The 26,003-nt window shown below is 36.2% G+C and overlaps 1 protein-coding gene across 7 annotated transcripts in view; it reads left to right on the forward strand.

Moving 5' to 3' along the window:
- Positions 1-26,003, forward strand: part of LOC146762306 (uncharacterized) — a 54,547-nt gene that overhangs the window by 20,370 nt on the left and 8,174 nt on the right. For 2 of the 7 annotated variants that reach the window (XR_014938980.1, XM_085527526.1), the window contains exons 2-5: positions 15,002-15,055; positions 15,970-16,064; positions 18,072-18,155; positions 20,898-21,182. Coding sequence is in view for 4 of the 7 variants with exons in the window: in XM_085527526.1 (XP_085383652.1) it covers positions 15,002-15,055; positions 15,970-15,984 (69 nt within the window). In the remaining 3 variants the exon portion in view is untranslated. Of the gene's footprint in view, positions 1-942; positions 1,186-1,268; positions 1,353-15,001; positions 15,056-15,969; positions 16,065-18,071; positions 18,156-20,897; positions 21,484-26,003 lie in introns of those variants that run through there. The other 5 variants (XR_014938998.1, XM_085527581.1, XR_014938950.1 and 2 more) reach the window with 4 other exon arrangements.

Raw genomic sequence — 26,003 nt, forward strand, 5'->3', positions numbered from 1 at the left:
AGAAAGCACATTATCTTTGGAAAATAGGACAGTAAAGGAATGTCAGAAGTTATATTTGACTCTGTATCTTATGAGTCCCAAATCACTTTTACTCTGCTAGACAGGGTGTGTTTCCAATGTCTTCTTGTGTATCTATATTTGTACACATTTATCCTGTCTTTCTTCAGAGTAAAATAAATGTTTATTCTAAATGATCATTATCAGATATGAGGGGAAAGATAAATTTGGTAACATTCTATTACTGAGAAGAATATTTGCAGTTTGTTTATGAGCACAGAGAATGAACTAGGTGAGTGAAACACTCTGGAGGAAAAGTTATTCATTTATGCAGATACTTAAATGCATATATCTGTTTAGCTCAGTGTATTTTGTGTCAAACGTCTTCAGTGTAACAGGGGAAAATCCCACTTTAATAACAAAAAATATTGGCTGACAATACAATTAAAATGTCAGAGTCAATGAGGGTTGTTAGAAGTCCATCCACTGTAGACATTTATTGAAATGTATTAATTCGGAGGAATTGGGGGTTGGACTTGATGATCTCTGGAGGTCCCTTCCAACCCCTACAATTCTGTGACTCTGTGAACATTAAGAAACTGACAAGAAATAAGTCATATTTTAAGTCAGCTATGGAGTAAGTTGTTTTGACTGGATGTTTTCCTGTGTAAGATATAGTTTTTGATAGTTATTAAAAGGAAAAAAATAACAACAAAAACAAAAACATTTTATTTCGTAAATTTCTTTCATGTTAGAATGAACATAAAATCTTAGTCTAAAATAACAACTTCCAAAGTTTATTTTTTTCTTCTCCTCTATAATTTTATATAATAGCATTTTATAACATTTAGTATTATAGTTTAATGCCAGTTTACATCTACAATATAGATTTTGAAAGTCTGTGTTATATTTAATGTTAATAACAATCATGGTTCTGTTTACTAGGAAAGTATGTATGAGATGATCTACCTGCTAGAGCATCTTACATCTACTGGTTGGTGGAGTCTCAGTGCAGAAACAAATATTGCATGATACTGATCACTGATATTAGTCCTGAGTGAAACAGACATCTGTCAGATGGCCTTGGCTCCAAATGCTTCCTGAGCATTTCAGAAGGCGAGAGAAATTGTTCCAAATCTTCGTGCCGCACACTGACGTCCTTCACTCTTAATGGCAAAACAGATGGAGGTACCAGCTCTACCATGTACTGAAGAGTGAGCCTGTTCCCTTAGTGCAGTATGTACAAGTCTGATCAGATGCCCTTCTTCCAGAGTCCAAGTGACAGAAAACAAGACAGAAGCATAAATTTACCATTGACCGAAGCTCCCTTAGTGAATCAGTTTTTAAGTAAGAAGGTATGTAAGCTACTAAAACCAGTTCATATCTAAGTTCTGTCTACTTACTAATCCTTTGTGCCCTTCCTATTGTCTTTCAAAAATGGCTGTCCTACTGTCAATTTGGAAAGTTTTTCAACATAAGTTCTCTCTTACACAAGAGGTGAAAAGCAGGTTTTAGCTTGCCCCTTGGCAAACACTTTACTAAATTGCCAGGAATAATGCCAAATATGTGCATTTTAAAAATCCTTTTAGCTTTTTACATATTCATTCTTCTGCTATTATTATCCTATTTCTTTTCATCTGGATCGAATTGTTTATTTTTATACTTTTTTAGTCATTTCAAGCAAGTCAAAGGCAGAGCAAGAAGAATATTCCCTCAAAGCTCAGGTTTTAACTCATTTCACAGTTAGGGATTTATTTCAAGGATTTTGGATTTATCCAGCCTGACACAAAACATTTAAATGTAGCAAGGCGAATAGAAGTCCTCCCCCAAAATAAAAACTCTTTAAGTATTCAGTTTTCCTGCTGTGTTTTCCCATAGCTGTGTTCTGTGACTTCTTGGCCAGCAAAATTCTCTCTGTTCTCTTCTTTGTTAGATTTATGCCCTTAATAAGGGAAGGACCTAAATGAGCTTAGTTGCCTCAATTAGTTCCAAGGTAGTTAGCGCTTTCCTAAGATGTTTCTGTATCTTCTCATGGAATTAAACTGCCAGAGTGGTTCACTGGAAATATGTGACACAACTCAGAAGTAATGAAAGATGATGTATGTAGAAGTAATGAAATAACCTACACAGTACAGTAGCAAAGTTCAAAAGAAAAGACAAACTTTTCTAGTTGTTTTTTGTTTAAAGCCAATTTTCTTATTTGTGAAAAAACAAACAAAAAAAATCCACAAAACAAAGCAAAGAAACTACTCATTTATGATTTATTTATTTATTTATTTTTCCCCAGTTATACCTGGATAAACTTATCTTAGAGGAACCAAAATGAGATCAGTAACTGAAACATGAATCTACACTTTTTCTCTAGTTGAATGTATTTCTATTGCTGAGTAGGTGACTTTGAAGGATATTTTGGTAAAGCTTTACTGTAGTTGGTTGAAGTCCTTTTACAGTGAGGGATATTCTCACTGGATAGTATTAGTGTGGGTTTTCCTAATATGGTCAGCAAAAGGAAGTTCAAATGTGGTCAGACTAACTGGTCAAGAAAGCATGTAGAAAAATGCTTGACAAACATCCCTGCAGGTTGTGAAGCAGATCTGAAGAGTCTTACTGCAACTGGAGCAATCCCTAGGAGATGTAGCTCTGTTATCTGTGTCTGGGGAATGACAGTAAATGTCAGTAGTCTTTCTCCCAAAGAGATCTGAGTGAGAATCAATTTTCCTATTCCCACAGTATAACTGTGGGCTTTTTTTTTTTTTTTTTTTTTTTTTTAAGAAATGGAAGAAAATTATATTTTCAAAGCAACTTGCAGGGCAATTTTTTTTAGAAATTCACAGGCTTTCCTTTCCTTCCTTGTTCTGCTTGTGTTACATATGCATGATCAAGTTTTTTCTTTGCATGAGGAAGAGTCTGGCCCTTGATTCTTCTCTGAGCCTGAAGGGTCTTGAAAACTTGGGGCTGCTGCAGTTATTAAGTGCAAACTTCAACTATTCTATTAGGCAAGGTCCTTTACTGTAACTAGAAACTAATGAAGTCAGTCTATAGCCATCCTCGCCATATGAGAGTTACGCAAAGAGAGTTGCTACAACAAAAAGACTTGTCAGGTGATGATAGGTCAGCTCATTTTGTCTTGGGCAGATCCCACATAAACAGTAAATCATATAAACATTAGACTAATCCAGAATGGATGAGTTTCTCACTTAAGACACTTATCAGTTCAAAACTACTAAACTTCACATATGTTCTGTTCAACATTCGTGTATTCTTCTGTTTCACTTATGAGTACAGCAGTGCACAGGGAATCTGTATTTTCAATGCAAGTAAAACATTCTCAGTACTTTGTCCAGATTGCAAATCTGTTCTGTTCCTTACAGGTGTGCTTTAGAATTTCCATTTTCTTCCAAAACTTCTTTCACAGAGTTATTAGTTTGCATTTGGAAAAATTTAGGTTTGGATAGAAAGTGACAGAATGCTGCTGAAAGTTTGCAGATGAGGTTGTTCTCATTTGGAAAAAGGTAGAATGAGGCAAAAAATGAGGGACCGTAGTGCAGCTATAGGCTATGTAATAGTTATAAAGAAACTAGTCAATAGACAGCACATATAATTTTTTTTTTAAATGTGTTTATGATGTCAGGAGTTTTTAAGATACTAAAGGTGCTAATATTTTGATTCATTTTTTGGGGGGGACAAAGAAGTGTATTCTGATTGTTGATGGGTTTTGTTGTTTTCATTTCTCTGAGTACTTGCTGGTTGCTGCTGCTAGGTGGCTAATACCGATGCTGATGCTTACATAAAGCAAGTTCAGTGTTAGACTTCCCAAGTCCCAACTTCCATTAGCAACTCTTTAATTTAAGCTCTTCATACTGTGTCTGGTATTCTGACTGGGATGTGCTCAGTTTCTGAAAGACAGTGCAGATGTTGCATTAAGGCCATTTAAATCTGTAGCAGAAGGTCACCTAGCAGTTATGAAATGGATGGTGACACCTGAGGGATTGTAGTCTTTTATATATTTATGTAGCAAAATCCAGTTCAGTAAGCCAAAAGCCACAGCGACAAATAACTGGGAATCTTCTAATATGTCTACCAGTCTACTCTTAGATTTAGATCCCAAGCACATATCATCCTATACGTGAATGTTAAAATGTTTTTAGAGGTTCTGAAAGTCTTCTATTTCTGCAGTGTAATTTCCAGAACCAATCAATTCTTGATAGCGATGAGTAGTAGATGGCTGTTTCTCTTAAACAGGCGGTAATAAGCTCCAGGCCTCTTCTAGCTTTTCTACGCAGTCTGTCCTGGCAGTTATTTACTTCATACTGAGCAGATAAAGCATAAAGCATAGCCAAAAAAGACTGGTTAAAGCATTCACTGTGAATCCTGATTATATATATTCAGTTCTTTTTCACCTTCTTCTCACCTTGAGAGCATTTGAATGCATCTTTTTCCAAGAGAGTGATTTAACCATGAAAGATTCTTTGCATCTTTAGTGTTTCACCTGTACAACAAATCTTTATCTGAGACTGTAATACTCCTCTCACCTGTCTAAGGTCTAAAACCTAAAGTCAGTCTCATGTCTTGCTGTTTCAAGAGCTCAGTCAAGGAGAAAGATTTTCCACAGGGTAAGGAAGGCATATATCCATACAGTTTTCTTTTGAGTGGGTAGAGATACCAACTCAGATCTATCTGACCAAGAAGGAATTTGAATGCATTCCAGGTGAAAAGGAGCTATTCGATTACTTAGTGACTGGATAAAGGGTAGAGAATGTCAGAATGAAATGACACAGAGGACTTCTCAGGATGGCTGCTTTATGTGTGCTTTTAGCATTTTGCCACTACCAATCTGTGAAACCCAGGTAAAGTGTTCTTTTCATACCCTATTAATACATGAGTATAATGATCATCCATGAAACACCATGAAGAAAAAGTTCCTAGCTTACTAGTGGTTGCTATGTGCAATCACTGTTCCAAAAGTGTTAGGAGATATATTTGTTGCAAATGCAGATGGACAGTACACAACATTATCAAAATAGGAAGGGATTATCCCATTCCTTTTCCTGTGACTTCCTCAGAACCTCTATGTTGCAATCACTGGGCAATTACTTCATGTTCACTTTAAATTAAATAAAGTTTACCCAAATAAATCCCTATTTTCATGGATTTTCTAAAATATTAAAATGTATTAACACTAAAAGAAGATAGATGGTATTGCACTTTTGCTTAGATTTGCTAAATGTTTGTGTCTGTGCTTCCTAAGCTACCTGTTCCTTGCCTACTCAAAAGGTCTTTTGAAAACATCATAAAACTGAATCCAGGAACCTCATGATACATGAGAAAGAGAAAAGTCAACAATGTAATGATGAGGCCTATTAAGTATTGCTAATATTTCTTTATTGGAAGAAGGGAAGTAAACACAGCAGTTTCTTGGAAACATGCTTAGAACTGTTGCAAGTGGGAATTCCCCAAGAGCTACTGGGGTTTCCTTTTCTGAGAATACCTTAATGTCTGATAGCAGAATTACTGTTTCATCATTTGTGTCTCTACTCATGCATGGCTATTTTTATATGGATATAAAATAGGAGGCATTTTTCCATTGCCAGGAAGCATTTGTGTTTTGATGGCACAATGTGTAATGCATCCATGTGGCTTCAGGAAATGTGCAGCTGCATGTCAGCCTTTATCCCATGACATGCTGTTTGGGCAGGAGAAGGTAAACAGTGTTGCTTCCTTGGCACTCTTGATAAATCTGTTCCTGCTCCACTACGTAGTATCTGCTTCTGCATTATTGGCCTCATCCATTTATTTGAATTTCACAAACACAAATGACAGTGTATACCTGCCATTGTTAATTAAGTCTTTTTTTGTTCTCAGCCTATGCAGCACCCTTTGTACTATGAATGTTTTAAACAACCTCTGCCAAGTCATATTTTATCAAGAAGGTGAACTGTGTTTCTTTAATGTGTTGAGAACTTATCAGTATACTAATAATCCTTGTTTCTTAGTAAATTTAATTGAAAAAAATCTACTTAGGCTTGGAACCAAACACAAAAGTCTTACATTGTTTCTATTACCCCATATAGTGTTTAACTTGATTGTCATAGCTGTCCTACTTTGAATAAATACTGTTCTGACTTGGTTTTGTGTTTTTGTTTTTTAATTTGGCACTACTTCAGCAAATGTCCCATATTCAGTTTAAATGAATTATATGGCCAGTTCAGTTCAACATTTCAAATCTTCTTTTTTCTTGCATCAAATGCATCTTCCAAAAGGTGGAAACATCATGTAATGTAAACCAACAAAAGCAGTGTTAACTCCAGCTTCCTTGGCCAGCCTCTGTGTTGACAGGAAAACATTAAGATACTTCTTTTACTCCCCCTTTCTGCTTCAGTTCATAGTTTCCCACTGTTGCTTTGTATCTTGATCTCTCCTCTACAGTTTTACCATTCTTTGTGAAGTGATTTTTTTCTCCCTGTCTCTATCTGTGCTCTATTTTTGTATTATGAGAATGCTCCTGTTGCTATTTCAGTTCTGTTTTGCTCATCTTCCATGTATTGAGGCCACCTGATACGGGACTTCTGGCTGGGGAATGGTAAGTAACACTGCTTGTGCTTGGATTTGAGTGACAATGTCTCTTCTGAGAAACTGGTTCTTTTTAAATGTACAACTGTTCTTTCTCTTATTAGTTCTCTTTTGAAGTACGCGTATCTGCAGCACTCAGCAAAGTTATCAACTTCTGTTTTGAAAGTTTTGGTCTTTATGATTAGCATTTTAATATATGAAGGGATCCTGTGTGAAGCTTTTTCTTGAAAGAGGCCACAAGGAATAATTTACTACTCCAGCTTCAGAGGAGATGTGCTCCATCCCTCTGATTATCTTTGTTGTCCTCCTCTGGACCTGCTCCAACAGCTCTGCATCCCTCCTGTACTGAGGGCCCCAGGCCTGGACGCAGTGCTCTAGATGGGGCTTTACAAGGACAAAGTAGAGAGGGATGATCACCTCCCTTGTCCTGCTTTTTGGTGCAACCCAAGATATTGTTGATCTTTCAGGCTGCAAGAGCACACTGCTGGTTCACGTCCAACTTTTCACTCACCACAACCCCCAAGTTCTCTGGGCTGCTAACAGTGAGTTCTTCTCCCAGTCTGTATGCATATCTGGGATTGCCCTGACCCAAGTGCAGCAACACCTTGCACTTGGCTGTGTTGAACCTAATGCGGACTCACTTTTCAAACATATATATTATTTTATTAAAACCTGAATCATTAGCATTATTTGCATTTTTTATCAACTTAGAAGATAGTGATCTTATTCTGGCATAGAACATTGAATTTGGAGGAAAACAGCTTTCATATAAATGACACAAGTGATGAATATCCAATACTGTAGTTTCCGAAAACGAGTACACAAGTTAGCTGTCATAATGATTCACAAACAAGTGATACGTAATGAAGAGAAATGACACCATAACATAAACAAAAATAATTCTAAGGAAAAAAATGCTTTAAAAAATTATTTTTAAGAAAAAAATCATCAGGGTTATTGTCTGGCTTCTTTAAGAAAAATGGTAACTGAATGACTAAAATAGATGCATTTTTTAATGATTTGGGTGGACAATTTTTTACAAGGAATTTCTTGAAAGCACCAAATTTTTAATAAATACATTTTAAACAAACAGCTTTGTTTTCTAAATTTCATTTCTGTTTCTAAAAAAAAAATAAAAAAAAAAAAATAGAAGCAAACCCATAATGATGCATTTTTGAACTGACCTAACACTCATCACTTTAAATAAATGTCATCTTTACAAGAAAAACTGGTCCAACATGGTACCAACATGGTACCTACAGATCCTGAAGGAGATATATGACTCCGGAGTCATATAATAATTTAAGATGGAAGAGTCCAAGTCAAGCTTCATGAAAATGAGACTAACTTCAAAGTTACGTTATGTTTTATAGGATACTGCTGTTTTTAGACATTTGTAACAAACTTTATATCAAAGAGGGCTTTTAACATATGTATTGGGGATCAAAATACAATTTGCTACTGGATTGGAATTTGAAATGGGCTCTCATAGTTTTGGCTGACTTTCTTTGCCTTTACCAGTTGTGTCTGCATAGTTGAGGAAATTTTAAAAAATCTTCAGCGTCCAATTAAACACTCGTTTCAACATAGAAGAGTTGACACAAATACAGTAAGATAGGAGTCTGCCAGAAATTCCTGGTTTTAGTCATGAGGAAAATGTCAGTTAATATTTCTAGTTTTGACCTTTGAAAAAAGAAAAAAAAGTAGAAGTACAAAGTTCATATCCAAACAATGACAATTAAAAAAAAAAGTAGGTGGATCTAATTTACACTTAAAAAAAGTAACAACGTGAATTCCACGGGACTACATAATAAAAACAACCAACTTTTTTTTTTTTTTTCCACAAAGAAGAAACATCACTTTTGACATACTGAAGCATCAAACTGAAATACTCATCCTGAAACATAATTTCTGTCATGAGAGGATAATTTACAACTTCCCATTTCCATCCAAATGCCGCATTAAACTACATCTCATTCTGCCCTTCTGTCTCGAAACCCACGACTCCAGAGGTCCCATTGTAGAAGTCATGTAGGCTCAAGCAGGGCCACCTACAGCAAGTCACCCAGGACCATATGCAGATGGATTTTGAACATCTCCAGCATAGAAAATTCCACAACCTCTTTTGGCAGCCTGCGCCAGTGGCCTGTCACCTCACAGTAAAAAAATTCAGACTTGAGATAATTAAATATTTTGGGTGATAGAAACCTGCTTTAAATTAGATTCATTAAGTAATTTTAAAAGTTCATAACTGGCTTCCAGTGCATGTTTTACAGTTAAGGATGCCAAGCAGCTGTGTCTGTGTAGCTGTTCCTCTGTCAGTCTCTCTAGATATACCTATATTAATAAATTCAAGTATGCTGAAAATACTTACTGGCTTGAAAATGTGATCATCCTTGCTTTGGCAACTCTCAGCATATTCCATGAAAATAACTTGGCTTGTTTCAACCTACTGCTATCCTTCGGCAGCTCCCCAGCTTGTTCTTTCATCCAGAGCAGTGCAGAAGCACACCCAGTGGGCAGTCTGCCTTCAGCTATCCAGTCTTGGCAGTTTGCTAGTGTAGGTACTAGCCATGCTATGCATGATCTCAGTTCTAGTGGGCTGTGTCTGCTGGATATCTGAACATGTGCTCAGCACTGTCACCCAAGCTGTAGCACATGAAGCTGCTTCACACTCCCTTTACTCCAGGCTGGGTGTGATGCCTTTTAGGGTGCCAGTGCAGACATGGATGCTGAAACTAGCTCTTTGCTACTTGTCCTGTTTCTGGGAACATTTTCACTACCTCTTTCCTTTTAGAGTTTGTCCGGATTGGGTTCTGTTTGTAGTTTTGCTTCCCTGAATGTTAGCCCTTTGGGCATGAAAATCAATATCCTTTATTTTTTTTAATTATGTACAGGAGGGCAGATAATGTTATGAGTCAAGCGCATAATAAAACAAATCAGCTTGCTTAATTTTAAGCAAGACACATCTTCTGAGTGTGATTTTTAAAAATATAGGGAAAAAAAAAGCTTAGAGCAAATATTTTTAATTGAAAGTTGCACATGCATTCGTGACTTCCCGCTGGCCTCCTTATTTGTGACTTTCTCAGTTTATATTCATTATAGATCTGATTTCAGGAATCAATCACTAGGCTTGAAATACTGATGAACTTCTGATTTTTTGCTGTATGCCCCTCATGCACAATCATCTTTATGCACTAAGTATGTACAAGCACATCAAATAGACATACAGATACCAAACTTCTGTTTATTCTTCTTAGTGGAATTAGTTATTGATTGAGGTTAGATTTGTCCTTTATTTCCCTTTCACACTGCAATAGCAAGGAAGTGTAAGATGCATATTTATTGACTGGCTGATTATGGGCTTGAGTGTATTTTAAAACGTGAACTTTTCTAAAAATGTTTGTCTCATAGACTGACAGCTGTATTAGTACAGTAGGAAATATTAAAAACACAGAATGTCCATGTCTACAGCCTACAAAATCAGGAAGTGTGACACGTTACAAAGAAGGGAGTTGTACGTGCATGAAAACTGAATGTTAACAACAATATATTTTTCTTCAGATCATGTTCTGTTGTTGTTGTTTTGTTGTTGTTGTTGTTGTTTTTCCCTGTGGGCTTAATTTCTTGGGAGTGCCTTCCTTTTAAATCCATTTTATGCATAGTAAAAGCAGTAGAGAGACAACATGTTCTTTCTGAACAGTTTTCAATACAAAATGCAGTGCTTGTGAAAGGCTTAAAATTGTCAGGTTTGAATGAAGATTTAAAATGCTACAATAAAAATCACCCTGTGGCTCATAAAATAACAGCACACTTTCAAAGGAATTTAATTTTAATGCTTATGGAAAGTAGAAAATCGACTGGTATAGAACCGAAACTTACTTGTCACTGATTTTGCACAGAAAGACAGAGGCAAAACAAAGCCCCCCCTGAAGAAACTGATGGCTCTCTCTGCAGAGTTGGCCAATGAGGCTGTTACAATGAGGCTGTAGCTATAGAAAATAGTGCCAGGAAATTAAGTCAATAGGCTTGTACAGGCTGTCAAGCAAAAGTTCATCAACTATTGACTGTTCCCTTTTGATTACTCCACAGGGCCTGAAGGAGGAAAGTTTTGTGGTCACTTCTCTGTCATTCAGATAATGAAGTCATTCTACACAGGGCAATAAAAGCACATATTTGTCTAGGAAATCAGTCTAAAATCTCATCATTGATTTCTTCAGATCCTCACAGAGACAGAAACTATTTCAATACTTTGCTGAAGATGCAGCTTTTCAGTCTACAGCTTTCTATCATTTGAGATTGCTGCATTTATATTATTTTCCTTAATTTCTAACACTGCAAGTGGGTAAAGTAAAACAGTGCCTTCCAGTAGTACTATTTATGCTTTCCAGAAACATTCAAACCACTTACCTTTTCATTAATTAGATAAAACTACGTAGGTTCCTTCAAAAGTGAGGACTGCTGATATAACTTAACAGGTAAGCTCTTGTTGAAACATGCTGGCTGATTCACCATTCGAGATAAATATCAGTGAAGAGAATAAATTGGCGTTGGATACCAAAACACCCTATTCAAGCACACATGCAGTTTTACGTATTTCATGACCTCCATGCCCCACAAGAAAGAAAACATAGTCCTAGAGAGAAGCTGAGTGGTCAGTGCAGTGTTTTTAGCCATTCAATACATGGTCTGGGGCAGAGATGTGAATCCCATGCGCTCACTCCCCAGCTGACTCCAGACACCCTCAGTTTTGGAACAGGGAAGAGCATGTTGCCTCATTCACATTCTCTCTAACATCTGAGTGCTGCAGTATTCACACTTTGTACATCTTGATACCCTCATGATTTTCCTAGTAATCAACAGGTTTTTCATATTCCTATTCTCTATTCCTGTAAGTGAACTTTTCCCTTTTCATATAGGGCCAGTCAGGATTCTGTCCTTGTTTCAGCTGGGATGGAATTGTTTTCCTCAGGGTGTCTGCGATGATGCTTTGTGTTTGTTCTAGGAGAAAACCACTGTTGATAACACACCGTGTTTTTGTTTGTTTTTTGTTTTTTTGTTTGTTTTTGTTTGTTTGTTTTGGTTTTTTTGTTTGTTTTTTTTTTTTTGTGAATGTTCAATTCTGATTGCATATAAAAGTAAATTAAAAAAAGAAAAACAAAACAACAGACCACAAACAGAGTTTTAATAAAATAAGATCCACATAAAAGGAGGTAACTGCTGGGGTAAAACCGTATTGTATCAATACATTACACTGATATTATCAGTGTTTTTACTTATTTCTAGTTAGGTGGGCAGTTATAAAGGCATGATGCCTTAGATTTGTTTGCACACTATATTTTAGGATGGTGTATCATAGTATATTAACATATTGGGTATATGACTTTGGAATATTAAAATGGCATGTTTTGTCTTGTGTTTATTTATTACCAGAAATATTACCATAATATGCAGCACGTTACTTGTTATACCATTGCCATTTGTACCACAGTAGCTAAGGATCTTGTCAGGATTTACATTATAAGTCCCTATTTTCTGGGGCTTATAACAACAATAAAACTTTGCTCCAGACTGAAATTTGGCATGAAAGTTTTATGTTAAGGATCATGTATTTTTAAAAAAAAAGATACTGTAAAATCAGAAATCATTTTCCCAGGGGATTATTTTCCGTCTGTATTCTTTTAAAGAACATCTGATGGAGATTTAGTTATAGCAAAAATAGTCTATTTCTCCCCACATGAGCACCAATTTAAATATGCTAAGGACAGCTGAATCACACTTTACATAAAACTCATGCAATCCACTGTAGATACATACAGTCTCCTCTGCTCATGTTTTTGCTCCCTATGGAGTGTATGTATTTACTTTTGCTGTTCACTGTTCATGCACTGGCAATGATCTAGGATGTGTAACTCATAAAGATGAAGAATGAGATGAACTCACAAGTATAAGATTTGCCTGAGATGTAGTAACAGCTGTCAATTCATTAAAATAAATTTTAATGCCTTTTTCACTCAGGTGTCACTCCTCAGTCCTTTTTTTTTTTTTTTTTTGAAAGTAAAAATATATTTAAACTAAGATGGGAGATTTAAGTTAGATGTTCAGAAATTCTTTACTCAGAAGGCAGTGAAGCACTGGCACAGTCTCCTGGGGAAGCTGGGGGTGTCCCATCCCTGAAGGCACTCAGGGCCAGGTTGGATGGGGCCTGGGCAGCCTGAGATGTGGCGTGGTAGCCCTGCACATGGCAGGGGATTGGAACTGGATGATTTTTACAGCCCACTCCAACCTAAGCCTTTCTATCATTCTACTCTTCTGTGTTGTGACTTTTCTCCATTTTACTACCTTTCAGCCTCTTGACAAAAAACACTGTATAAAAGTATGTCCACATTGCCAGTCACCTGTAAGCCCACAGTCAGTTGTCTCTTCTGGTAACTGTCTCCCTAATATCTGGCAGTAGTCCTGGTGCAAACTTGGCCATCAGTTCCCTGGAGCTTCTGGAACTTCCCCAGCCATGGCAGACTTCAAGAAAGAAGATGACACCCGGAAAATCCTTTGGCCTTCCCTGCCTCTGACTCATTTGGCAGCAGAATACCATTATGCTTTCTAGTTTTTGTGTTACTGTACTGGAAATAAGGATATTGTGGTTTTTTTTATCTGCATCTTTTTGCACTTATTTTAAACTAATTCATTTTAATAATGTTGTTTAGGGAAGAAAAAAAAAAAAAAGCTAAATAAGTTAAAGATTTGGGTAATGACAGTAGCACTGGGGACAGAGAGGAAGTGTGACACTGGTAGTGACCTTGTGATGACATGGAGCATGATGGAAAAATGGAATTAGATGAGAATGCTGTCATAGTGCAGGAAAGAGTATGTCCTTTTCAAGTACTTCAGTCCTGACTCTTCTTTTTTTTTTTTTCTGTTCTCTGAATATAGCAGCTATGGTGGAGTATTGGAGAGGTATACAAATGTAAGAACAGTGGAGTTTCATATGCTTTCTCAGTGTGTAGCTGCTCAGATTATTTGCATACAAGCAGAAAGTGACAACTGATCTATCTGTAGACACAGCTTGATGATCTTAGAGCAAGCAGATTCTAAGGACAGTGTTAAACAATGAAATTTGGAGTATGGATCTTAGATTCACTACCGAAGCAATAAAAAGTTAAATGAGTATTTAATAAGAATTTGTATATACAATATGCACAACAAAGTATTTCCTGTAAATTTCTCCATTGATGTGACAATATCAGTTAATTTCTACATAATTATTTTAAATAGAATATAAAATCCAGATGTGAAATTATGTGAGTTGTTAGTGAGAAAACAAACAAAGCTTCTGCATCAAAGGAATGCTTGTGTTCTGCATTTTATTGCAGCATTAATTTTGTCAGTTGTAAAAAGAAAAAAAAAAAAGAAGAAGGAAGAAAGAAGAAACAAAATGAACAAGCAATCTGGATAAATGCTTTTTTATTTTACATTTGTCCTGGCTGTCCATTTTCTCTGAAGTATCAGTATAACTACACCTTTGTTTCAGTAAAATAAAGTAACCAATAATATCTGGTGACAGCAGCAACTTGTTTTCTTTTTATAGTTTCCCAAAATGATGTTTTAGTTTATATTAGAAGTATAAAGAACATCTGTTTTAAATATTATCCCCTGGCATCTGAATACCTTAAACTGAAACAATCAATCAAGGGGAGTATGTTTTCTTTTAGCTTCAGAACCAATGTTAGTGCTGCAGCTAACACTGGGTATACCTGGATAATCACAGGAGCCTATTAATAAACTCAAATCTCTGTTTGAAAAAGTACATCTTCCTTTGCAAAAAGCATTAAAAAAAATCTGCTTAGGTGTATATGATGCATTAACACTTTAACTCCCACTGCCCTACATGATGTTGTGGAATACCAGTAACCAAAAATCATAAAACCATGACACGTATAAAGACAGTACAGAGATAAATTATTTTTAAGTGGGAGAATGTATAGCATATCTATCCTATCACTCACAGAAGTTGCAATTTATTGACATAGTCTTAGATTTAGGATTTTCTCTGATCCCAATTGTATACCTAAAAAAAAATTAAAATTCATAACACTTATAACCATAAAAATTATCTCCAGATCCAAAAACTATCTTATAGTTCCATAATAATTTTATAATTTAATGGTTTTAATGAGAAACTTCTTTCCATTTATGAACGCTATTTTTATCATTGTATTGATCTTGTTGATAATTCTTGATAATCACAACCAGAGCCATGAAATACATGGCCACAAATTATACTAACAGCTTTATTCTAAGAATCCATACAAAAAGCAAGTGAATACCAGGACTGAGTTATTCAACTGCAGAAGGAAAGCCAGTACTCTAGCCTAGGGAGAGTCAGTTACCTGATGAAGTACGAGTTCTGAAGCTATTTTTTATTTTTCCACAGAGCTTAGAAATGGAACAAGGCATTTTTGACCCTCATATTTTACAAATGGAGAAGGTAAGAGCAATACGTTATCTTCTTCATTTCAGTATTTTCACTCATTTTACTATAAATTATACTCTTGCACAAAAGCAGTAATAATTCAGGATTAAACCCATGAAAAGACTTAAGTATAGCAATTGTAAGCACTATGCTGTCTCTTTAAAGCATTTTTTCTGTGAAATGGAATCCACCATCCTGGCTCCAGTGCTTAGGCTTGCAATAAATGCCTCCAGAAAATTAGGTCCACAGAAATAAGATTGATGAAAGGAATAGGCACTCCTTTCTAAAGATAAAATCTGTAAAAGAATCCATAAAGCAAGGAGCAAAATAGGCCACTGAGCTACCTAACAAGACACAGTGGATTCAGGGTTTGAACCCAGAAACGTAAGCCTCAATTACCAGATGCTATTCAGAGTGCTCCTGACACTGGCTGCTTATTCCAGCCTCTCTGCGAGTGTATAGCTGGAAGAACTGAGGTTGTTTTTATGTCTTTCTCCTTTTCATCTATTTTCCCAGAAATTCCATGCAATAGATCAATAGCTTACCCATGCTGTGAGATCATGCTTACATCTTTACCCTGCTTAGGGGTATCTGAACCTTAATTTTCTGCAGCTCTCATGAATGTTCTCATGTCCAGACAATAATAGCTCAAATAGAATGAAATAAGTTTCTATTTGCACTTCCTTATGAAAATGTCTTTTTTTCTCCCCATAAAATAAACACGTATCTTTCATACAAGCAAACAGGAACAGAAAAAACGTATTTCCAATATTTAGTACACTGCTTTGAATGCGAAGACTGCAGGCCAGAAAACGATGTTCTATGTTAAGCATTCAATAGAGTAGATAATCAGAGATTCTTTCCCTACCCACTAGCGTGTGAAGTCATGCTTAAATATTGAATACTGAACATGCAGTCGTTTCCTGCAGGGTGAAACAGCTTAGCCAGAATGGGCTAGAGGGATGGTCCGTCTTTACCAGGCTGCAGAACAGAAACAAGACTGGTGTCTGCCACACGGGATCAGGTAAAGGGAGAGAAAGATGGTTTTGTTTTGTTTTGTTTTGTGTTTGTTTTTTTTTCATTTGAGGCATTGTCAAAATCTGGAGAAGTGAATAAAGTGAGGAAAAGCAACATATCCTCTCGTGCCAGTGACATGCTATATTTCAGCCAACAAGCGCTACGAATGTTTACAAAATCTATCCCTACAGACAATGTAGGAAAAAGAGCAAGTAACTTTTAATTGCAGTCCATATATATTTCTGGTAATATCTGAAAGCAATCTCTTCTCAGGGAAAGTTAAGACACTCCACTATTATGGCTGATGAATATGAACTTTTGGAATCTGAATTTTGGCATAGTCAGAAAATGTTTGAAATGGATATTTGGAGGTCCTATTGTTCAACCTCACCAGCTCAAGCAGAATCACCCAAACAGTTACTGTAGTAACCTAAAGCAGACTCAAGCATTTTAAGGAATTGTCTAAACAGAATTTTATGTCTTTTTGTGGGTTAGCCCCACTCTGTTGTCTTTTTAAACACATCACATGCCAGTTAATCTTTTCAGAAGAACATTGTATTGTTCCCAAAGGGAGGAAATAAAGATAATAAATATAAGTTAACCATATATTATCAGAAATAACAAATACATAGAAATAATTTCTTTATATTCCATTACTTTGTTTCATCATTCCATTTGATTTCTTTCATACTAACAGATGGTCTACCAATTTGAAGTTATTCCATTGAAGGGCACATGAATCACCACTGAAAAACTGTTGTTGTGACATGAATTAAGCATTCACTGATAACATGAAAAGGTCTTTGTTTTTGCTTTCCCCTTTGTAGTCCTCTGCTTTGATGTACTCTCTCCTCCAAATGTTAAGGTCAGAGTTTCAAACAGATTTTCTGACCCATGGATGTAGCCAATGCTCTTGTCAAAAAGCAAATTGTGAGCCGAGAACTGTCCAGATGACTGAAATGACAGCAGCAGCCAGCATCTTGTGAGAATTTGAGGAAACTTAATTACAGTACACTTAATTACTGAGATCAAGGGTATCAGACAACCAAAAATGTTCAGAATTTTTAGCGTATTTGAGATAGGAATGATGATGACACATCATGGAATCATAGAATCATAGAATAACTTGGATTAGAAGGGACCTAGAGGGTCATTACATTCCAGCCCCATTGTCACAGGCAGGGCTGCCATCTGCTAGAGCAGGTATTAGATCAGCTTGCCCAGGGCCCCATCCAACCTGGCCTTGAAAACCTCCAGGGAAGATACTGCAAATTACAGCACACCTTTTTGCCCGCTACCTTGGAACAAAGCCTGATGCCTTCTTGCCTCCAGTCAGTCATTGTAGCCATAATTTCCACCTGGCTTCTGTTAGCTGTTCCAATAGTCATGGGAAGTCAGCTCACAACTCAGCACTCTGCCACACTGAAGGGAAACCGAAACACACAGACATTTAATAATGATAATAACAGTTTTGATGATTAAAAATACACTAGTGATAATAATTTGAATGAAAGCAGTGGTGCATGGACCATAATACTGCTTTGTTTCCAGGTATTCCCACCTTTTGATAGGTCTGTAAACCTACTGATCAAACCAACTTTATGACAGTTTGAATTGTTTCTTCCTGATACTCCTTGATTTTCTACCCCAAAAGATCCTCTTTTTCTCAGCATCTTTCACTACTCCTTATGAGCAAATGCTTCAGTTCAATTCAGTTCAAAGCTTAATGCTTGTCCTCAGTTGGAAAAATTCAGCTATTGTTATTTTGCTATCTCAGTTTAGCAAGATTCAGAAATCCTGATAACAACACACTACTTTTTAACTTTCAAGTATAATATGGGTGATGATGGTCCCTAAGCTATTTTTTACAGTTAGGATGGTCATGGCCTAAATAATAAAAAGCAGGTGCTGTACCCATGGCAACTGATCCAATGTGTATAGACTTGGCATACAAATGTAATATAATATAATATAATAAATACAATAATGTGCATTGGTGTCCAAATGCTTGCAGAGACCTCTGGGCTGATGGCTTTGGGAAAACAAACAAACAAACAAACGAACAAAAAACACCAGAAAAGCTGCAATCATGAGCAAGGTACAAAAATTTTTGTGTTAACTAAATATTTACATTTTACCTTTATATTTTTTCGCTTATTTAAGAACTGCAGTTTTTAATACATGGTGTTATCATATGAGATCTGGAAAACAGTGTATCCCTATTTACCAAGCATAAAAAGTAATGAGTTTAGGTGGTTTTCCAAAACTATTATCTTTTCAAAGCAGATTTGAATTCCAACTGAACTAATACGACTCAATGAGAAGTTTGCTAAAATGCAAGGTTTGATTAGCCTGAAGTTGTGCTCAACACAGTATATAATAGTATCATGACTGAACTGCTTTTTGTTGGCTGGAAACGAGGAAGTATTCCATCTAGTGTTCCACACTTCACCTGCCACTTTCTTCTTTTTCCTTTTCTATTCTCTATTTTTTTATTTTTATTTTTATTTTTTTCTTTTCTGAAGGAAATTTCAATACAGTTCTTGCTCTACAACTAGAATTCTGTTACAGAACTCTGAGAAAAGCAGAGTAATAAAAGTAACAGATTAAGGACAGAATTATGTCACAGACAGTGACAAATTAGCAGTACTTAAAATACAGTACAAGAATTTAGATTTTCGAAGCCTTTGAAATTCTCCACATCCTTCTGTCTCTTCTCAGTGCTTCTGTTATGAAGCTTTGCATTGTAGTGTTGAGTGTGTTTCTTTTCCTCTTCACTGAAATGACAGAGCTTCATTTTGAGACAGCAGTTCAGTAACTCATTAGATGGTACATAAACCAGAAAGGAGAGTCAATATTAGGAAAAAACCAACCAACCAAACCAAAACAAAACAAAAAAAAAAAAAAAAAAAAAAAAACAGGAAGGAAAGCATCTGTTTCATTGTACAAACTACATCTTCTAAGAAATATTTACATCTAGACTTATCATCAGTTCTTCCCAGCTATTTAAAAAGCTTGTCCATGTTGTAGGAGGAACTGGCATCTTGTTCAAGAATTTTCCACTGTCATTATCTACCAGCCTGGAATTGGAAAGATCTACTAAATAAGATCTGTTGGCTCAGAAAGCTCTTAAATCCAGCTTTCTGTCTTTCCATCTTTTAAATGTAGTAATAGGTTGGATATCTTTAGAAGACTTTTTTTTTCTTTTGGCATGAGAACTGTGGGAGAAAGAAGCAGTTAAAATACATGAAAGTATATGCTTCGGAGTTCATTCAAAAATTTCCATTTGAGAATGAGCGAGAGTCCATCCAGCCTGTTATTTTTTCTTTGTTTGTGGTGGCTTCTAAAGAATGCAATTAAAGAGGCCATAATATGCTTAATTGTGTTATAGTACAGCAGTAGGCTTTTCACATCTGTTCCCATAGCAACAACAACACTGCAGAAACAAGTTGTTCAGGCTTTAGCCTATGTCACACTGGTATGGGGAAGCTCTCCCTGTCACGGAAATAACAGTAACTTTCTAGGCTTCAAATTGCACAGTTTAGAACTGCGCTACTAAAAAATGCATTGCTTAAAAAGAGTTTTATTGTATTAAATGTGGAAAAACTGCATTTGAGATGTATACTAGTTCTATTCATAAAAATAATTCTATTTTTTCTTCTAGTGGCATCGTTTTAAAGAGAAGGAATTTTGCTTGCTATAGACATTAGAGGTTTTTAAATGACTTTTGATAACTGATAATTATTCTGATAATTCTGATATTCTGAATAATATTCTGAATATTCTGAATTCTGAATTCTGATAAATGTACTTTATCTGGAAAGTTAAAATAAATAAACAAAAGTAGACATCCTAATCAGGACAAACTTTGGTTTCATTAAAACAGTGTAATTATTAGTAGCATATTTTGTACCATTCTTCAGTACATAGATGAATGTTTATTGATGACTTGCTTTTAAATAGTCGAGATTTTCATAATGTACAAGATGTAAGAAAGTAATCACTTTTCCTTACTGGAGTCACTGTATGAAGTGAGGTTCTTTTAAAAATTGCAATCCTTTCCTCATAAATATGAAATTATTGTCAAATGTTTCAGCTGTGTTGTACTGGAATCGAACAAGAGAATTTGCATTTGTTAGAGAAAAAAAATAAATGAAAGGACTATGAATATATAAGGTCCTTTTCCTTCTTTCTTGTGTGGAAATTCTCCGCATTAAACTTCAGGGATTAGTTGAACTGCCTAATAGTTCAGTAAGATGTACCTAATTAGAATACAGTAACTTAGCATCTCTGTACCATGGTAACAAATACAATATTTAAGAATGCAAAATTGTTCTGAGCATTACCTCTAATTTTCCTACCTGCATAATAGTTGAAACGGTCTCTTTAAGGAAGATTTTTCCATATTATTCTGTGTCCTAATATACGTATATTTGAAGTTGTAATGATACTTCAGCCAGCTATATTCACATCAAGGAAATGTACATGCTCTTCTTTTTAAAATTATTAACTGCATTTGCTTTAAAAGACCTCTCTAAAACCCAGCTGAAATGTGAAATAAGGAATTTAAGGCTAAGTCCAAGGAGGAAGGAATTTACCCTGGCTTCTTAATTAGATGGGTCAGCTGACAGCCTTGAGCCTTGTTCCATCCAGTGGCATGTTTTCATTAAGGCTACTGCCTTTTTTCTTTATAAGGAAAATTAAATCATCAGCTACTTTCTGTGATGGTTGTCAGCTGAGAGGTGTGCCTTTCAGATATTTCAGAGCTATAATTGGACCACATCAAGAATAACAATATGATTTCTTGTATTGTTTTGTTTGTTTGTTTGTTTGTTTTTAGCAATTTCAACTGGTTAGCATGAGCATATTTCTCTTCAAGCTACTGCATACTGAAAATCCAGCTTGTAAGTGACACGTCACCAGAGGCCACATCTTTAGAAAAGAGAACTACATTGATACCTCCCATTTAAACTTCGCCATATTGCCTGGATTTGAAAACCAACAAAGCTTTATGACAATGTACTGTAGTTTTTTCCATTAGATGATGAATTCCAATCAAAGAAACTTTTTTTTTTCTATAAAGTAAAAAGGAAAAAGAAATAAAAAATGAAGAGTTTGAATAAAATCTGTGTATAGATTCTCTTACCACTTCAGACTAACACTACCTTTCCTTCCTGCAATATCAAACAAGATGAACTGAAAACTATTAAAACCAGAATAAGCACTCAGTTCTCGTGCTGTGATAAATCCAGATTGGTCCATTATAATACACTGACTTCCCAGCTCACCAGATGGTTACGCTGATGTGGGGGATGTGAATACAGGAAGAAGCAAAATAGACAGTTGCGCTGGTTGGAAGGCAGGAGGAAGATCATTGCAGAGAATGTTTGAACATCGTACTGCCAAATGCAATCCACGGCTCTGAGGTAAGTCTCCGAACTCTCTATGCAACATACAGGGACAATGAGTTTTCTGAGGAAAGGAGTTTGTGCCAGCTGCCACAATATGCCACAGCCATTCAAGAAGCTGGCTGTTCCTGGTACCCCATTTCTTTTGTCCAGATATGTATTTACACTTGTTATCCTTCAGGCTCCTCCTTCTGATGGTTTCAGCCATACCATCAATACATCAGCTCTTCCCATTAATGGCCCTTTTGCTCATTATTGTCTGTCTGCTCTGGTCCTTTTTCAACCCTCACAAAACTTTAAAACTGATCTGATTTATTCAGTGAAATCCAGCTTCCGGATATTACTCTGTGTGCTTTTTATCTGTCTTCCCTGCCTCATGTTCTTGACCACTGAAAACTCCTCTATATCTCATGACCAACTACCAGGGTTATATCCATGTTTTATCTCATTTTCTGGAGCTGTAGTCTTATCTGAGGATTGCTAAGAACATTCTTTTTTCCCCTCTGTATTCTGGCTTTTCTCTTTTCCACCTTCCATTTTGTCAGCTGTCCCCTACAAAAGGATCCCTTATGCTGATCATGAAGGATTCTCACAAACATGCCTTGTTTACTTCCCACTTCCTCACTGTTGCTAACAGTGGCCAGCCCTAACAAATCTGGCTCTTTCTGCTGAAGTGCTTTGGTAGAAATAACGTGCCTTTGGAGATGCTGATTTCTGTTTGGGAAAGGCTATACTTGGGATGAAAAAAATCGTAGGTTACTTCTAATTATCACCCACAATTCCTGCACTGGCAATTCTTCAATAGATGCAGCAAAACAGATTTTCATGATGTATAAAAAGCACTCTTCTGACACACTGCAGCTCCTCTGCCAATTCCAAGACTTCTGCCAAACCGCAGAGTGTTAAAGCTGTTCAGGGCTAAGATCTCCAGATTTCTGAAATAACTGAAGTACTCTGATTAGCCTAGCAAACAAAACCAAATTCAGTTAGATTTGAGGTAAACACTCAGGACATTTAAAGGAAGTTGGTCTAAAACATACAACCTTTAAGTTGTAATACAACTGAGAATGTGACACACCAATGGGAATTTTCCAGAAGCTGTTCAAGTATATCACATTACCAGTTCCATCTTTTACTCAGAAAACCAAAAAGCAAAAGCCCCAAATATTATTAAGAACTTTGTGCAATTAAAATAGCAGATTGGAGGTGGGAAGAAATGTAATCTAGGCAGGAACAGGAGGAAGAAACACACTCAGAAGAAAAGTAGAAGACTTCAAATTCCTACTGTGACTGTGAGTTCACACTGTTGATGTTTTGTTGCAGGAGCAGCAGTTGATAGGGTCAAAAGATACTTATGACTGGAGAAAGCTATAAGAAGTTTTTGGTATTTTGTTTGTTTGTTTGTTGGCTGACATGGGCACACTAAAGCATTTGCAAAATAAGTGGTCTTGATAAAATAAGCCATTAAGGAAGTTTCATTTTCTTTCAGTTCTGAGAGAAACTAGCACCCTCTTTACCGTTATCCATGTTGTGAAGGAGAGATAAGGTGCAGGGAGTTTATGGCTAAGTTCTTCAGCAGTAGTAGTCAAAGTAAAAGGCAAGTAAAGGGCAAGAACTGAGCTCAACATTTTCATTTTCCACATGGGACATTACATATTACATTTGCATTTTATATGTTGCATGCAGTTTTCTGAGAGTATTCCTTGTGACATTTCTGCCATATGAGATGGTTGGGTATTTGTTTACTTGCATTATTGTTATCACTCTTAGATTATGGCAGATTCTTGCTGACAGGAATATACAGATTTTAGAAGAAAGAGAGTACAGATAAGAGAGAGAGAGAAGTGAGAAGATGGGAAGGATCACAGGAGAGAGATCAGAAGACACAGAGGGAAAGATTAAGAAAGGCAGTAAGTTAACATTTTTAATAAGCTTTTTCTCCCTGTTTTTTCCTTATAGTTTACTACAATGTCAAGCTACATCAGAACCCTCAGTCTTAGCTTCTTATCTTCAAATGACATATATCATGTCTTAAATAATATTCTATAGGGATTCTAAAATCTGAAATAAAAATCAGTTCATGAAGGAAAAAGAAATTAAATACTTTACATATGTATCAAAGAGCTATTTCATATCCTTCCACTTGGAAAAATCTTCTTTGCCTTTGGTGTGCTTTAATCAGGCAGGCAGCTAAGCACCAAACAGTTGTTTGCTCACTCCGCTCCCAGTGGGATAAGGGAGAAAACTGGAAGCAAAATAGAATTCAAGGGTTGAGATAAAAACTATTTACTAAGACAGAAAAAGAAAATGGAAACAAAATACAATAATAATTATACAGATATAAACATATATCCCCAATACAATTACATGCCACTCACCAACCAATGAACAGCTAAGAATACAACTGCCCTCTGACTGCTAGCAATGCAGTGTCTCACCATCCACACTGACACCCAGACAATTCTCAACCTGTGACCTGCCCCCCAGCCAAGGCCCTACAGCTTTACAACTCTCTCTGTGATGCTCTACTTAGAAACTTCTTATGTATGTCATTGTTCGACACAGATATGCACAAGACTGTCCAGGAGCACTCTGCATAAAACAAAGCACAAAGAACATAGAAGTAGTAACTCAGTTTGAGTATTATTATATCAATTTTAATTTTTTCACTCTCACACAAAGAAAATAACTATGATTCAAGTAAAACACTTTGTGTTTTACTGTTTCATATCACAATATATACATGTTATCAGTTTCTTGTGATAGAAAAATAGTGTAGAGGCAAGAAATTCCTAATTAAATAACAGTTTAATATTCCTAATTAAATAACAGGAAGAGGGAAGGAAAATCAAGTTTGAATTTATCTGGCTAAATACAGATGCTTGCTGAGTACATATCTATATTGAAACTGGTAATTCAGACACCATAAGTCATTCAGGCAAGCAGGTTCTTCTAGGGCAAATTCAACTCTTCTTGATGATGGAATCATAGAACCATAGAATGAAGTGGAGAAATGGTACCCTGGAGCCACCTCTTTTCCTCCTCCAATGACAAGGGGAAGTTAAATCAATAACTCAAATATATATATATAGACATTAGAGATATCAAAAGAGAAATGTATTTCTACCTAAGGTGTCACAATACCAAAGCACTGGAAAAACACTCACAATATTATTTGAAAGACAAGTGGGAAAAGATTTACTGGAACCAGAACAAAGTTTGGTTAGATAATTTGCTTTGTGTCATTCTTCTTTCCCTGGAGAAAATGTTCCCTGGTGTTACTCAAAGAAGCAAAGTTGGTTGCATATGAAACTGGAAAGAGGTTTTCTGTTTTAATTCAGATGAAGAAAACAAGGAAGCTAGTTTATGTAATCCTGAGGGACCTTCATCTGTCACTTCCCCATGCAATGTGGTCTTTCCATTCAATTAGTTTTCATTTTTCAAGTCTGTGTTATTAAGTGAAGACACCTTTGAATTATTATCTTATAGAGCTGTCTCTAAATTATCTGAGACAAAAAAAATTCTGTTTCTATAAATACAACTACTGTATTTACGTTGCTGGTTATGTGACGGTATCCTGCTGTCCAGAGTAGCATTCTAGAACACTCAAGAACTAGCTGTGTATAATACAGGCTACATGGGATAATTTGATAACCCACACGGGTCTCCAAAATAGTGACATCTGGTAATGGTCCTCAAAAACTTGAAAAGCCTTAAAACTAAGGAATTAAGAAGATATCTGATTCTTAAGGGGGTTTTGAGGGTACGGTTTAAAAGCCAGGGTTTAGTGCATATTCTGTGTTAGGAAAAGAACTTGGCTGCATACTGCAAATCCCCAAAATTCCCCAATGTACTCTGACTGCCTGTGTCTTCAGTGAATCCCACAAGTGCATTAGGGAATGTGCTCGTTCTCTTTTCAGTTCATGGAAACTACAATTCGCTGAGAAAAAAAGATTACCACAGCCCCTGAAGGAATTGCATCTATACCATTTATTGTTCCAGGATGAATAAAAGAGTACTTCTGACCTCTGTCTTGAAAGGTGGCAAAAAGTTAGGGAAAAAGGACAGACATTAAAACTTGCAGAATTCCCCACTACTCAGCAAAACTTTGCCTTCCTGACTTATGAAACAGCAGACTGGCCATCTAAATCATCACAAATATTCCCTTACTTTCTAACTCAGCAGTCACATAATGACTATTAAACACACCTCTGGGAAAGTTAAAGTTTATTGATGCATGCTTGATATGAATGTTAAGTCCAGTTTGTGGTACATGTCCAGAATATTGAGTGACTGATGCATTTTGAAAAAATATCTTCTAGACCAAGGTTTAGTTCCTAGGTGAAAGCTGTTATGAGAGACAGAGATTTGCTTTTCAGTGTGATCAGCCAAAATCAACAGCAACATCTTTTCTATTAGGGGACTGAAACCTACTCTGGCTAAAGTGCACAGATGCAGTTTCCCTCAGCCGTCTTTTGGTGACTAACTTGAAAAGGTGGAAGAAAGATGAACTAGTGGAAAGAGCTTCTTTTCCTGTC

Source organism: Coturnix japonica, chromosome 1 (assembly GCF_054131305.1).
Source record: "Coturnix japonica strain WE chromosome 1, WE-NBRP24, whole genome shotgun sequence".
NCBI classification, from domain to species: Eukaryota; Metazoa; Chordata; class Aves; order Galliformes; family Phasianidae; genus Coturnix; species Coturnix japonica.